Source organism: Mus musculus, chromosome X, assembly GCF_000001635.26.
Source record: "Mus musculus strain C57BL/6J chromosome X, GRCm38.p6 C57BL/6J".
Lineage (NCBI taxonomy): Eukaryota > Metazoa > Chordata > Mammalia > Rodentia > Muridae > Mus > Mus musculus.
Window position 1 is genome coordinate 96,243,980 of NC_000086.7, and position 13,827 is coordinate 96,257,806.

Genomic DNA, 13,827 nt, shown 5'->3' on the forward strand with positions numbered 1-13,827 from the left:
GTCTAACATTTCATAACATATATTTTGGCAAGCTTCTTTAGAGAAATTCCATACTCTCCCTTGGTTCTGGAGAAATTCCATACTCTCCCTTGGTTCTGGAGATACCTACTTTCATTCTTTAACTTTTCACCCACTAACCAGTGACCTAAATAACAAGACCCATATTGTTACCCCAATTTTGCTCAGAATTGTCGGAGGGATGCATCTCTATCTAGGGATGACTTACTGGCTTACCCTGCATGGAAAAATACCATTGTTTAGGGACAAAGACCATCTTCAGAAGATGTCTGCAGCAAAGTACACACACTGCTAAAAATCCACAGGTCTAACCTCCAGTCTTTGTTCTGCCATTGACTTGATGTATGTTACTTTTGACAAACCTTCATTTCTCTCTGGGCTTCACTTCCCAATTTGTGGTATGTGAATGTTCAGATAAGTAATCTGTAAACATTTTCACATGCAAGAATAGGAGACATTCCTGGTGGTTCCAGTGTTGGGGGTTCCCTGAATTTGTGGCTCACTTTACTAGGGCAATTTCAATAAACATTCTCTCTTCAAGCCCAGGGATTAATTCTAAAGAGCAGAATGAGATAAAGGGTGTTTTCAAGGCTTTCAGGGCTGGACTCACAGATGTTTCATGAAGGAAGCTGAGGTTTCTACTGGGTGGTACCCAGGTTGTGGAGGCTGGTAAGTGAGATGGAGAAGAAGAAGTCATCTCTGACACTAATTATGCATAGCTAGCATTTGTCAAAGAAGAAAATGCTGAGATTTTGGTCATAGACTTGGCAGCATCAGTGGGGGTAAAATAGGGCAGACTGTCAATCACTTTTGTGTACTATTTTGACTTTTGCAGTCATTTCAAAGTGGGAGTACCTCTTGTTGAAACCTGATCTGATCCTGTGCATATGCAGACTACATAGGCAACATGGTAGTTCCCATGAAAATTTAGGAAGTTGATTCGACATGAAATAAATGGGGGGAAAGGAAGCAATGCAAACGTGGCCCCAAACAATTTCTTTACAAGGGAGTTTCATTCCAAAGTACATAGAGTTCCTTCTTTCCTTTCCCCTACCCTCCTGTTCCCTACACTTTTCTTCATTCCCCCCACCCCGTTCCATCAATTAAGAAATAATCTCTTACTCTTCCCATTTATATGCATAAAGCTTTAAAAAACATTGAAACCCATCTTACCACTTTCTCAAATAAACCAACCTATATTAATAAAATTTTAAAAAAGTCTCTTCACATTATAAAAAGAATTGAGGAGAAAAGATGACCAATGCAACTAGTCCAGATATTTTAGTGATATTATACACAGACTTTGAAAAGACAGAAACTACTTTATTTGTACATTCATAGTACGTTGATAAAGATGTGAGGCTTCTTGACAATCTTCCTGTTGCCCCGAGAAGAGTCACAAAGTAGAGAAGATAGAAAGATGGACTGGGTAGTGGATGTTATGTAGAATACTATTTAAGCAAAAATTGATTTGCTTTAGATAGGGCTATCCATATTATGAGAAGGGAGGTGGCATGAGTTGGAAGGTGAAAGACAAACCAAGAAACAAACAGACAACAAAAACCAAAGCTTGGATTAGAGTTACAGGCCTATCATTCCAATTACTTGGGAGACTAAGGCAGGTGGCAAGTTCAAAGCCTACCTAATTTAGAGAGTGAAATAAAGGCAAGCCTGGCTAGGTTAGTATGATATCATCAAGATAAGAAGTAAATAGTATAGCGAGATATAAGGTACAATATGTAAAACATATGAAACTGAAGAAGAACAAAGACCAAAGTGTGGACACTTTGCTCCTTCTTAGAATTGGAAACAATCACCCATGGAAGGAGTTACAGAGACAAAGTTTGGAGCTGAGACAAAAGGATGGTCCATCTAGAGACTGCCATATCGAGGGATCCATCCCATAATTAGCCTCCAAGCGATGACACCATTGCATACACTAGCAAGCCTTTGTTGCAAGGACGGTGATATAGCTGTCCCTTGTGAGACTAGGCCGGGGCCTAGCAAACACAGAAGAGGATGCTCACAGTCAACTATTGGATGGATCACAGGGTCCCCAATGGAGGAGCTAGAGAAAGTATCCAAGGAGCTAAAGAGATCTGGAGGAACAACATTATGAACTAACCAGTACCCCAGAGCTCTTGACTCTAGCTGCATATGTATCAAAAGGTGACCTAGTCGGCCATCACTGGAAAGAGAGGCCCATTGGTCAGGCAAACGTTATATGCCCCAGTACAGGGGAATGCCAGGGCCAAAAAATGGGAATGGGTGGGTAGGGGAGTGTGGTGTGGGGCTTTTGGGATAGCATTGGAAATGTAATTGAAGAAAATACGTAATAAAAAAAAAGAAAAAAAAAGAAAAAAAGTACCACAAAAAAAAAGATAAGAAGTAAAAATAGTACAATATTTTAGTTCAGTGGGAAAATTGTTGGTTAACCCTGGGTTAAATTTTCTGTAAAATGAAGTGGATGCTCACAGTCATCTATAAGATGGAACATAGGGAAAGTGAGGCCCATTGGACACGCAAACTTTATATGCCCCAGTACAGGGGAACGCCAGGGCCAAAAAGGGGGAGTGGGTGGGTAGGGGAGTGGGGGTGGGTGGGTATGGGGGACTTTTGGTATAGCATTGGAAATGTAAATGAGCTAAATACCTAATAAAAATGGAAAAAAAAAGATGGAACATAGGGTCCCCAATGGAGAAGCTAGAGAAAGCACCCAAGGAGCTGAAGGGGTCTGCAACCCTATAGGTGGAACAACAATATACACAACAACAATAGCTACATGTGTAGCAGAGGATGGCCTAGTTGGATGAGAGGCCCCTTGGTCTTGCAAGCTTTATATGCCCCAGTACAGGGGAATGCCAGGGCCAAGAAGTGGGCGTGGGTGGGTAGGGGAGCAGGGCGGAGGGAGGGTATAGGGAACTTTCAGGATAGCATTTGAAATGTATATAAAGAAAATATCTAATAAAAATAAAAAAATTCCTGTAACACACACACACACACACACACACACACACACAGAGAGAGAGAGAGAGAGAGAGAGAGAGAGAGAGAGAGAGAGAGAGAGAGCACAGCAAAGTGCGTGATCTATATTCCTAGGGGTCCTTAGCATTTTAGTCTCATTTTAATAATTTCGGATAGGTCTCATTTTAATAATTTCGGATAGGTCCTATTGTATTGAGAGAAGACCAACACAACTGAAGTTGATGTCATGATTAAACATTTATTAACAACAAAAGAATACATGTGCATTAGATTCATAATGTAGCAATAGTAATATCAATTAAAAGTCATCTGGCCCTAGAGAAAGAGGAGTAATCCTAGACCCATGTGCTTGTCTGAGTTTGTAGGACTGAGACTCACGCTGTCTGGAGGCATGATAAAGAACCTCTACTGCTATGGAATTTCTCTGCTGTTTGGAGAAGAGTTGTGAAGGCCCTAGGAAGAAAATTGTTCTGGGTGAAGCCCAGAAGCTAGATTTCTTGAGGTGCATGTAGTATATTCTTAGCCAAACCCAGGATTTCTCAATGGCCCCAGAATTGGCAGACTAGATAGATACTTTAGGTTGTCTAAGAAGAAAGGAAGCCAGGGAGAAAGCTATGTTGAAGGCAAGTAGTAAATAAGTAACAGGTAATTACGCCAGTAGACCTTGACTTAGTAGGGGCATTTTAGCAGATGTTATTTTCTTCAGTAGCAAGAACTTCTTAGTTTCTGGAAACTGTGTTCAGCAGGCAGGAATAGACATTGTTGATCTGATGGTTATTTGGTACTCCTGGCTGAGGCAAGGATCATCAGAGTAGTCACTAATCAGAGCCTGGGAATCTGGTTCATCAGTTGCGATGGTAGTCACCCTTGTGGTTTCTTCAGAGTTGCTTGTCTTCCTGGCAAACACCCTAGGAACCAAGACCTAGTTACTCATGAGAAAGATTTTAGGGCTTAGATCCTGGTTTTCTAGCATCCCACCACCTATGTTCTTGTTCACTGAATCTCAGGATCCTGCTAGACAGGGACTGTGAGAACAGAAAGTTGGTGTACCTAAATCATCTTGTGTGTTCACTGATCCAGGACATAATATGAAGACATTTATCTGAGAGAGTAAATTATTTTCTGACCCTGAAAGACCCTATTAGGACTAGTTTCAAGGTTTTCTGTCAATGGCCAACAGAATTGAGGGAAGGTAATGGTTAATAAGTTAGAATAGGAGATGGTATCTTACCTGCTCACTCCATAGACATACTCTAAAAAATAAGGAAGATTCATGTCAGAAAATTACATGGAGAGCATATAAGATCTAAACATGAAATCTGAGTACCTATTCAAAGATGGGGGAGGAAACTGAAGAGAATTCCAAGTAACAGCTTTTTAATATCAAGAGGTTTTTGTCATGAGTTGAAATACAGGGATGCAGATTTGTTGGAGAAGTAGAACGTATACATCCTCTTTGATTTTCATCCCCTTTGGCATTTTTGACTCAGAACAACAGGCTGAAGATGTTGCTTGTTGTCGGTAAAGGGAGAACACAAGACTTGTTCTTCACCCAGTAGTCTCATCAAAGATTCTCAGAAAATTCTGTGGGAAGCTTGATTGCCCAGTCACAGCCCAGGAAAAATGCATTGAATTTGGTTCCATGTCAAGGACCATAGCCCAATCCATTTTTAAGTGCACTTATGCCCATCTGTTATTCAAGAAAGTGGGCAGTTGTTACATATATATCATATATGGAAAAGTTGATGTTTCATTGAATTAATGAAAGATAACTACATAAAATCTTAAAAATTAAAAAGACGATTATTAGATAATCATTGCTTCTTAGTGTCTGTGGAGAACTGTTCTCTATTCCATAGGATTAGATTGGCACAAAGATGACCATTTCTTGATACTTAAATCTGCCCTCCAGATGGTTATCATCTTTCAGAGTAGCAACTGGAAATTCATGTACTAAATTACAAGAAAGCTAACAATGCAACGTATAAGACCCCCCTCCCCAATTTCCATGTTTTGTCTTCCCCACTGATTGGGAAATTCTGTACACCACATCTGTTCTTTTTGTCTTTATATACTCAGAATCTATAATACAAACTCTTCTCAGTAACTACAGACTAAATTGAATTATTTAAAGAGAAGGGAGCCTTAGAAGCAAACATTCCAATTTCCCTCATCCCTGTGTTTCCCATACTCAGTAAATAACTTTGACAATATTGTCTTCATCAGGCAGTTTCCCTGATCAAAACAACTAAGTTAATCTTAGAAATGTTGCAGAACCCAGTGAAGAAATTCTTTAGGCTGGAATTTAAAACCTCCTCTAATTAGAAAGGAACTTTTATTCTTCCCTATATTTCACTATCATTTTTCTTTATGATGATCCACAGTCATTTGCAATTTAGACCCTTGTACTTATGCTCATGTGGATTCACTTTCCTGGAATACTGTCCCTTTACATATTGTCTTCATGTAATATGACCTAGTTCTACTTAAAACTTCTGAAAAACTTTGTTGATTATTCCAGCTTTGACTTCTCTTTATTTTTTGTTCAATATTTTCTTCTTTACATTTGGATCATTACTCTTTCTGCTATGTGTGCTGTTGATAACTTCTATGCTTCAACTTGGAAATCCACACATAAATGGCAAGCAACTTGAGGGAAGCTTCTCTTGCATTCTTATAAGGTGACTTACAAAGATAATTGTGCTTGGTTGGGTACTCTAAATCTTACATCATTGTTTGCAGGGACAATTAACATCCATCTCTATCATTACTCTAAAACTGGTCTTCAAGCTCACTGGAATGTTAGACACAGAGCATCATCAGAATGTTGATCAAGGTAATGTTGAAAAGAATGAATAAGCAAAAAAACAACTTGAACTACTTATCAGTTACCTTGTTGGAATGTCCTGCAGCGGAACAAGATATAAGGTATGGTGACAGCTACTATGCAGCAAAGGGAGATGATGAAGATTATGGCAAAGATTGGCAGGTTCCTCCCTAAAAGATAAAATAAGACCAAGTGCTATTTGGTTAAAAATTATGTCAGTCAGTGGTCTTACTCACTGCTGGACTTTAATACCAACATACCAGGCAAATGTGCTCCTGGTATGATAGTAGCAAGACCATTATAGGATAACTAACAGCTTTCTGACTGGAATTGAGAACTGTTCCACAGGAGGGAATATCATGCCTGTTACTATAATCCTTGGTCAAAATACATGGCTGCTACTGTCATATACCCTAGAATAGAACTTGCTTTGTTTATTTTTATAAATATTCAATTTGCTATTTGAAAATTTATACTTATACCCACCGACATAGGCTTCTCTCAATATTGGACAGAGAAGCTTATTTTTCATTGGACAGAAATCAATCCAGAGATGCAGAACTGGTGAAAGTGGGGGGAAGAGACTGGGTACTCATTGCAAAATGGTATATCTTTATTTTCACACAGAGAGGGGAAGTGGGAAGGGAGCTCAGAGAGCATCATGAGAGAGAAAGCAGAAAGGTTAAGAGCCAGGCAATGAGGAGTGTGTCAAAATGTTGTTTATGGACATGAAAGGGATATTGCATCTATGGATTTATGGTAGCTGGGTTTACCTGCTCAAGATGGACATAAGATCAAGCCAAAAGCTTTGCATAGATGGTAGAGGTGTGCTTCAGGCCATACACATTACTGAAGAGCTACTGACATACTGACATACTACTGACATATGCCTTACTGAAGAGCTTACTGATAGCTTCAGGAGGAGAGATGTTCATTATTTTTTCAGTGTAACCCCACAGAGAGGTTTCCCATACCCCCACTGGATGGCCCCAAACTCATGCACTAATCATATTCAGTAGGTTATCTTAAAAGAAGTCATGAAGTTAGGAGGAAGAACGTTGTAGAATATTTGGTTGGAATTGGAAGAGAGAAATGAGAGGTCATATTTCATTTTATACATGTATGAAATTATCAAGAATAAAGAAATTATAAGAAAAGTATTGAATGTTTATACAATATTTTTAAAGACAAAATTTAGTGGAAATTGTAGTACATATGTTTAATCTTGTTATTTGGGAAGGAGAGACAGGGAGATCTTTGTGAGTCTGAGGTCAGACTCTTCTACATAGCTGGTTCTAGACAGCTAGTGCTACATAATGTCTCAGTAATGTAATATTTTTTATCCAAAAACTATTAATAATGGCCCAAATAGGAAGTTCTGTCATTAACATTCAAGAATAAAATAAATGCATGTATTGCTAAACACACATAAATACACCAATTACCTAGCAATGGAAATATATTTGCCTATAATATGTATGTATATAATCATATGAGACCACCATTGACTCTGACAAACATCCTGAGAAAAAGAAGTCTGGTACAAAAATGCATTATTTTATTCCTTTATAACAGTACAAATTAGCTTAAAATAACACATAGCAATAGTGACTAGAAAAATAAATATTTTGGTGAGAATTAGGCAGCAGAAACTGTGGTTGTGAACTACGCACATCTTTTCAGATTTTAAATATTAATCTGGCTATATATTATTTGTATACTATGTTTCATTGAAAGTATACTAATTTGAAAAAACATCCAAATAAATGAATTAATGTTGGGCCCTGGAGAAAGTCTACGTATAAATCTAGAGTGTCGTGAGGTTCTGAGCAAGCCAAAAGAAAAATAAAATCCCACACTCTTAAGAAAATCTAAATAAGATACCAGCGGGTCAATACCCCCCCACACCCTACAGCCTTCCTGTCTCTCAGTAGGTCTTCTATAACCAGGGACACAGGTGAGACTCCTACCCAAATACCATGCCATCTGGGACACCCACAGAGCCCAGCTGACTGGAAACCTACCCCCCCGCCCCCGCCTGATCTCCATCTTCCTTCTAGTCTGCTCCTTGACCCGGGGCAGACTGATGGTCATGCTCCCCTCCAACACCCCACAGCCTGTCTGTCTCCCAGTAGGTGTGCATTAACCAGGGACACACCCTCCCTATCTCCCAAGAGGTTTACCCTAATCCAGGATACAGGAGCCTACCCCTACCCACAACCAGAGACAGCCTACCTCCCAGGAGGTCAGCACCTGTGACCCAGATGACAGAGCTCTACTTGCTTCCAAGGAGGCAGGCTCCAGTCAGAGACATCTAGGCCAGTCAACACCAGAGATAACCAGATGATGAAAGGCAAGCACAAGAACATAAGTGACAGAAGCCATTGGAAGTGGGCATCATCAGAACCCAGCTCTCCTACCACAGCAAGCCCTGGATACCCTAACATATCTGAAAAGCAAGATTCTGATCTAAAATAGGATCTTATGAAGATGACAGAGGCTCTTAAGGAAGATATAAATAATTCCCTAGGGTTGAATTAGGTGAAGGATTGAAGAAACAGAAGAGGAGGGTAATCCCACAGGAAGACAAGTAGCATCAATTAACCCGGAACCCTGGGAGCTCCCAGAGACTGAGCTACCAACCAGGCAGCATATATGTGCTGGTCCAAGGCCTCTGGAACATATAGAGAAGAGGACAGCCTCATCTGGTCTCAGTGGGAGAAGATGTCCCTAATCCTTGAGAAACTTGAGGCCTCTCCAAGGAAGAAGAATTCCCAGTTTGGGGAGAGGGAGTTCCCTCTTAAAGGTAAGGGAGAATGGGATGAGGAACTGTGGAAGGGAGGACCAAGAGAAGGGCAAAGGCTGGAATGTAAATAAATAAAATAATTAATAAAAAAAGAAAGCTTTGCAATTTTATGATGTTCCATCTGTCGATTTTGATCTTAAAGCACAAGCCATTGCTGTTCTATTCAGGAATATTTCCCCTGTGCCCATATCTTCGAGGCTTTTCCCTACTTTCTCCTCTATAAGTTTCAGTGTCTCTGGTTTTATGTGAAGTTCCTTGATCCACTTAGATCTGACCTTAGTACAAGGAGATAGGAATGGATCAATTCGCATTCTTCTACATGATAACCACCAGTTGTGCCAGCACCATTTGTTGAAAATGCTGTCTTTTTTCCACTGGATTGTTTTAGCTCCCTTGTCAAAGATCAAGTGATCATAGTTGTGTGGTTTCATTTCTGGGTCTTCAATTCTATTCGATTGGTCTACTTGTCTGTCGCTATACCAGTTTTTATCACAATTGCTCTGTAGTACAGCTTTAGGTCAGGCATGGTGATTCCACCAGAGGTTATTTCATCCTTGAGAAGAGTTTTTGCTATCCTAGGTTTTTTGTTATTCCAGATGAATTTGCAGATTGCCCTTTCTAATTTGTTGAAGAATTGAGTTGGAAATTTGATGGGGATTGCATTGAATCTGTAGATTGCTTTTGGCAAGATAGCCATTTTTACTATATTGATCCTGCCAATCCATAGCATGGGAGATCTTTCCATCTTCTGAGATCTTCTTTAATTTCTTTCTTCGGAGACTTGAAGTTCTTATCATACAGATCTTTCACTTCCTTAGTTAGAGTCACGCCAAGGTATTTTATATTATTTTTGACTATTGTGAAGGGTGTTGTTTCCCTAATTTCTTTCTCAGCCTGTTTATCCTTTATGTTGAGAAAGGCCATTGACTTGCTTGAGTTAATTTTATATCCAGCTACTTCACTGAAGCTGTTTATCAGGCTTAGGAGTTCTCTGGTGGAATTTTTAGGGTCACTTATATGTACTATCATATATATATATATATATATATATATATATATATATCATCTGCAAAAAGTAATATTTTGACTTCTTCCTTTCCAATTTGTATCCCCTTGATATCCTTTTGTTGTCGAATTGCTCTGGCTAGGACTTCAAGTAGTATGTTGAATAGGTAGGGAGAAAGCACCAACAGATTGGGAAAGGATCTTTACCTATCCTAAATCAGATAGAAGACTAATATCCAATATATATAAAGAACTCAAGAGGGTGGACTCCAGAAAATCAAATAACCCCATTAAAAAATGGGACTCAGAGCTAAACAAAGAATTCTCGCCTGAGGAATACCGAATGGCTGAGAAGCACCTGAAACAATGTTCAGCATCCTTAATCATCAGGGAAATGCAAATCAAAGCAATCCTGATATTGCACCTCCCACCAGTCAGAATGGCTAAGATCAAAAATTCATGTGACAGCAGATACTGGCGAGGATGTGGAGAAAGAGGAACACTCCTCCATTGTTGGTGGGGTTGCAAGCTTGTACAACCACTCTGGAAATCAGTCTGGCGGTTCCTCAGAAAATTGGACATAGTACTACTGAAAGATCCAGAGGATCCCGCAATACCTCTCCTGGGCATATATCCAGAAGATGTTCCAACCGGTAAGAAGGACACATGCTCCATTATGTTCATAGCAGCCTTATTTATAATAACCAGAAGCTGGAAAAAACCCAGATGTCCCTCAACAGAGGAATGGATACAGAAAATGTGGTACATTTACACAATGGAGTACTACTGAGCTATTAAAAAGAATGAACTTATGAAATTCCTAGGCAAATGGATGGACGTGGAGGGCATCATCCTGAGTGAGGTAACCCAATTACAAAAGAACTCACGCGCTATGTACTCACTGATAAGTGGATATTAGCCCAGAAACTTAGAATACCCAAGATACAAGATACAATTTGCAAAACACATGAAACTCAAGAAGAATGAAGACAAAAGTGTGGACACTTTGCCCCTTCTTAGAATTGGGAACAAAACACCCATGGAAGGAGTTACAGAGGCAAAGTTTGGAGCTGAGATGAAAGGATGGACCATCTAGAGACTGCCATACCCGGGGATCCATCCCATAATCAGCCTCCAAACGCAGACACCATTGCATTACACTAGCAAGATCTTGCTGAAAGGAGCCAGATATAGCTGTCTCTTGTGAGGCTATGCCGGGGCCTAGCATACACATAAGTGGATGCTCACAGTCAGCTATTGGATGGATCACAGGGCCCCCAATGGAGGAGCTAGAGAAAGTACCCAAGGAGCTAAGGGGGTCTGCAACCCTATAGGTGGAACAACAATATGAACTAACCAGTACCCTCCAGAGCTCGTGTCTCTAGTTGCATATGTACCAGAAGTTGGCCTAGTCAGCCATCATTGGAAAGAGAGGCCCATTGTTCTTGCAAACTTTATATGCCTCAGTACAGGGGAACACCAGTGCCAAGAAGTGGGAGTGGGTGGGTAGGGGAGTGGGGTGGAGGGTATGGGGAACTTTTGGGATAGCATTGGAAATGTAAATGAAGAAAATACCTAATAAAAAATAAATAAAATAAAATGGAAAAAAAGAAAGAAAAAGAAATTGTAGACAAACGATCAGAGGTACAATGTCAGAACTATTTCTTGTATACCTTTTGGTTTTGTGTGTGTGTGTGTGTGTGTGTGTGTGTGTGTGTGTGTGTGTGTTGGGTATAGCCAGATTTCCATGCTTTCCATTGGGCCAAGTTAGGGGGTTTTCTTTTACCTTGCCTTAAGAAGAAAAAATAGTATTCTGACTCACCAGCTTTTCAAAAATGCTGTATTCATGTGATTCTGGCTTTAAGCTGCAAAGACTTTTCTTAATAGTACTCCTCAGCCCAATTCCCAGCTTCCTCTTTTCTCAAAAATATTTCTACTCAGAAATCTAGGGCACCCATAGAGTTAATATTGTTAATCTGAAAGGCTCTAGATGCATTGAGAAGACAAGCCTCTTGGCATTATCTTAACTGTGTGCACTATTCTTCCAGAGCCTGGCATAATGAATTGATTAAACACGAGCAAGCAAGCTGAACACCAGCATTCTCTGCTGTCTGCTTGTGGATCTGATGTGATAATCTGCCATGGCTTCTTGCCATGACAGACTGAATCTTTGAGCTGAGCCCAGACAAACCTTTCCTCCCTTAAGCAACTTTCAAGTCCTTTGTTGTGGAAATGAGGTAAGTAACTAATATAGGTGTAGAAATAATTGAAGGAATATACTGTATAAAGATTCCAGTTCTAAGACATTTTTACTTCCTGTATGATCTTATAGGCAAGATAACAGTCCTTCCTTCAAAGGTGCTTGCACTCCAATTTCTATAATTGTATGTAACATGAAGAATAATTAAGGTTAAAGGCAGAATTAAGGTTGATAGCTATCTGCAGTTAAAATGGGAGATTATTATTAATATTTCTGATGGGCTCAACGTAATTATAAGGATCAATTTAAGAGTGGAGGTAGAAGATACAAGAGAAGATAAGCATCAGAGGGAGATTTGAACCCATTATATTGCTAAGTTTGAAAATAAATAATAGAGGTCATGAACCAGGGAATGCAGGGAGCTTCTGCACAGTTGAAAGTATCAGGGAATAGATTCTTTCACAAAACTTCCAGAAGTAATATTATACTCCTGGCACCTGATTTTATCTCACTAATAATTATGTTAGACTTTTGATTACCATACATATATGATAACATATTTCTGTCATTTTAATATACAAAATTTGAGGTAAGGCTTTACATCAGTCAAAGGAAAGCTAATGCAGCAAATGTAGTCAAATCATTAAGTGTCACTGGAATTTAGTTTCCTCATAACTTAAATGAAACATTGAATGATATCCAATATACTTTTTTTTTACTTTAAGTTAGTTATAATCACCATTGAAAATAACAGATTCCTCATATTTTGTTTTGATTGATTTTTTTTCTTCATCACTGACTTCTTGCCACTTGTGTCCTCCTCCTAGTTCCCATTTCATGTCACATGTGTTGTACTTCCTCCTTACCTCCTTCCTTAAACTAGTTTTTTTCTCTTTTTTTGAAGGTGGGGGTTAGGGAGATGGCTTAGTGGTTAATATACTTAGTATTTAAGCAATACCAGAGTTCACATCCCCCATCACCCACATAAAAATCAGACATAGTCAGGAGAATCTGTAACCATAGTGCTCAGGGACAGAGACACATGAATACTCTGGTCTTGTTGGCCAGTCAATCTAGTCAAGATGGTGAGCTCCAGGCTAATAAGACACTCTGTCTCAAAAAAAAAAATGAGGTTGAGAACAATAGAAGGTGCATCTAAAGAAGACCTTTGTCTCCATATGAGCACATACAGGCGAATGTGTGCATTATGTGCATATATATGTATATTATACCAAACACATACATGCAAACACCACACACACACACACACACACACACACACACACACACACACACACACACACACACACATTCCTGCTTTTCTGTCTCATTAGCCTCTGAAGTGGAAACTTCTGGTTTCTTTGGACAGTCAGTTATGCCAAATGATTTGCTAGGAAATATATGTGAAAGGATGTTTTGCTAAAGCAGACATGAAAGAATGTTTTCCTGAAGCAGACACAGGTAAAAGGATGTTTTGCTATAACAGATACATGAAAGGACATGTAATGAAGGAATATAAATATGATCCTACAGACAGTGGGAGCTTGAGCATTGGTTTGGTTTGCTTTGCCTCATTATTCTTCACTAAAGACACTCATGTATTAGTAGAGCCATACAAGCCCTCTGACATCAGACATGGAGCTATGGAGTTACAGAATTTTGGAGTTTATCTTTTTGGATTTTAGTCTTTCTTTAGTCTAGTATTTCCTTATTCTGCTCATTTCTCACTTTTATAATGGCAATATATATATTAAATGCTATTGTATCTTATTAGATATAATAGTTTTTTGTTTTTAAAATAATTTTTAATTGGATGTTTTATTTATTTACATTTCAACTATTATCCCCTTTTCTGGTTTCCCCCTGGAAACCCCCTATCCTCCCTCCCCCTGCTTCTATGAGGGTACTCCCTCAGGCACCTACCCACTCTTATGTCACTGCCCTAAAATTCTCCTACACTGTAGCATCAAGCCTTCACAAGGGCCT

The 13,827-nt window shown here is 39.3% G+C and overlaps 1 protein-coding gene across 1 annotated transcript in view; it reads right to left on the reverse strand.

Annotated features, from left to right (window-relative positions):
• Window positions 1-3,221: 3,221 nt before the first annotated feature.
• Vsig4 (V-set and immunoglobulin domain containing 4) overlaps window positions 3,222-13,827 on the reverse strand; it is a 46,238-nt gene continuing 35,632 nt past the window's right edge. Inside the window, exons 5-7 of the mRNA NM_177789.5 lie at window positions 5,896-6,000; window positions 4,235-4,256; window positions 3,222-3,911 (exon numbers count right to left, since the gene is read on the reverse strand). Of these exons, the coding sequence (NP_808457.1) occupies window positions 3,743-3,911; window positions 4,235-4,256; window positions 5,896-6,000 (296 nt within the window). The 3' untranslated portion in view covers window positions 3,222-3,742. The remainder of the gene's footprint in view (window positions 3,912-4,234; window positions 4,257-5,895; window positions 6,001-13,827) is intronic.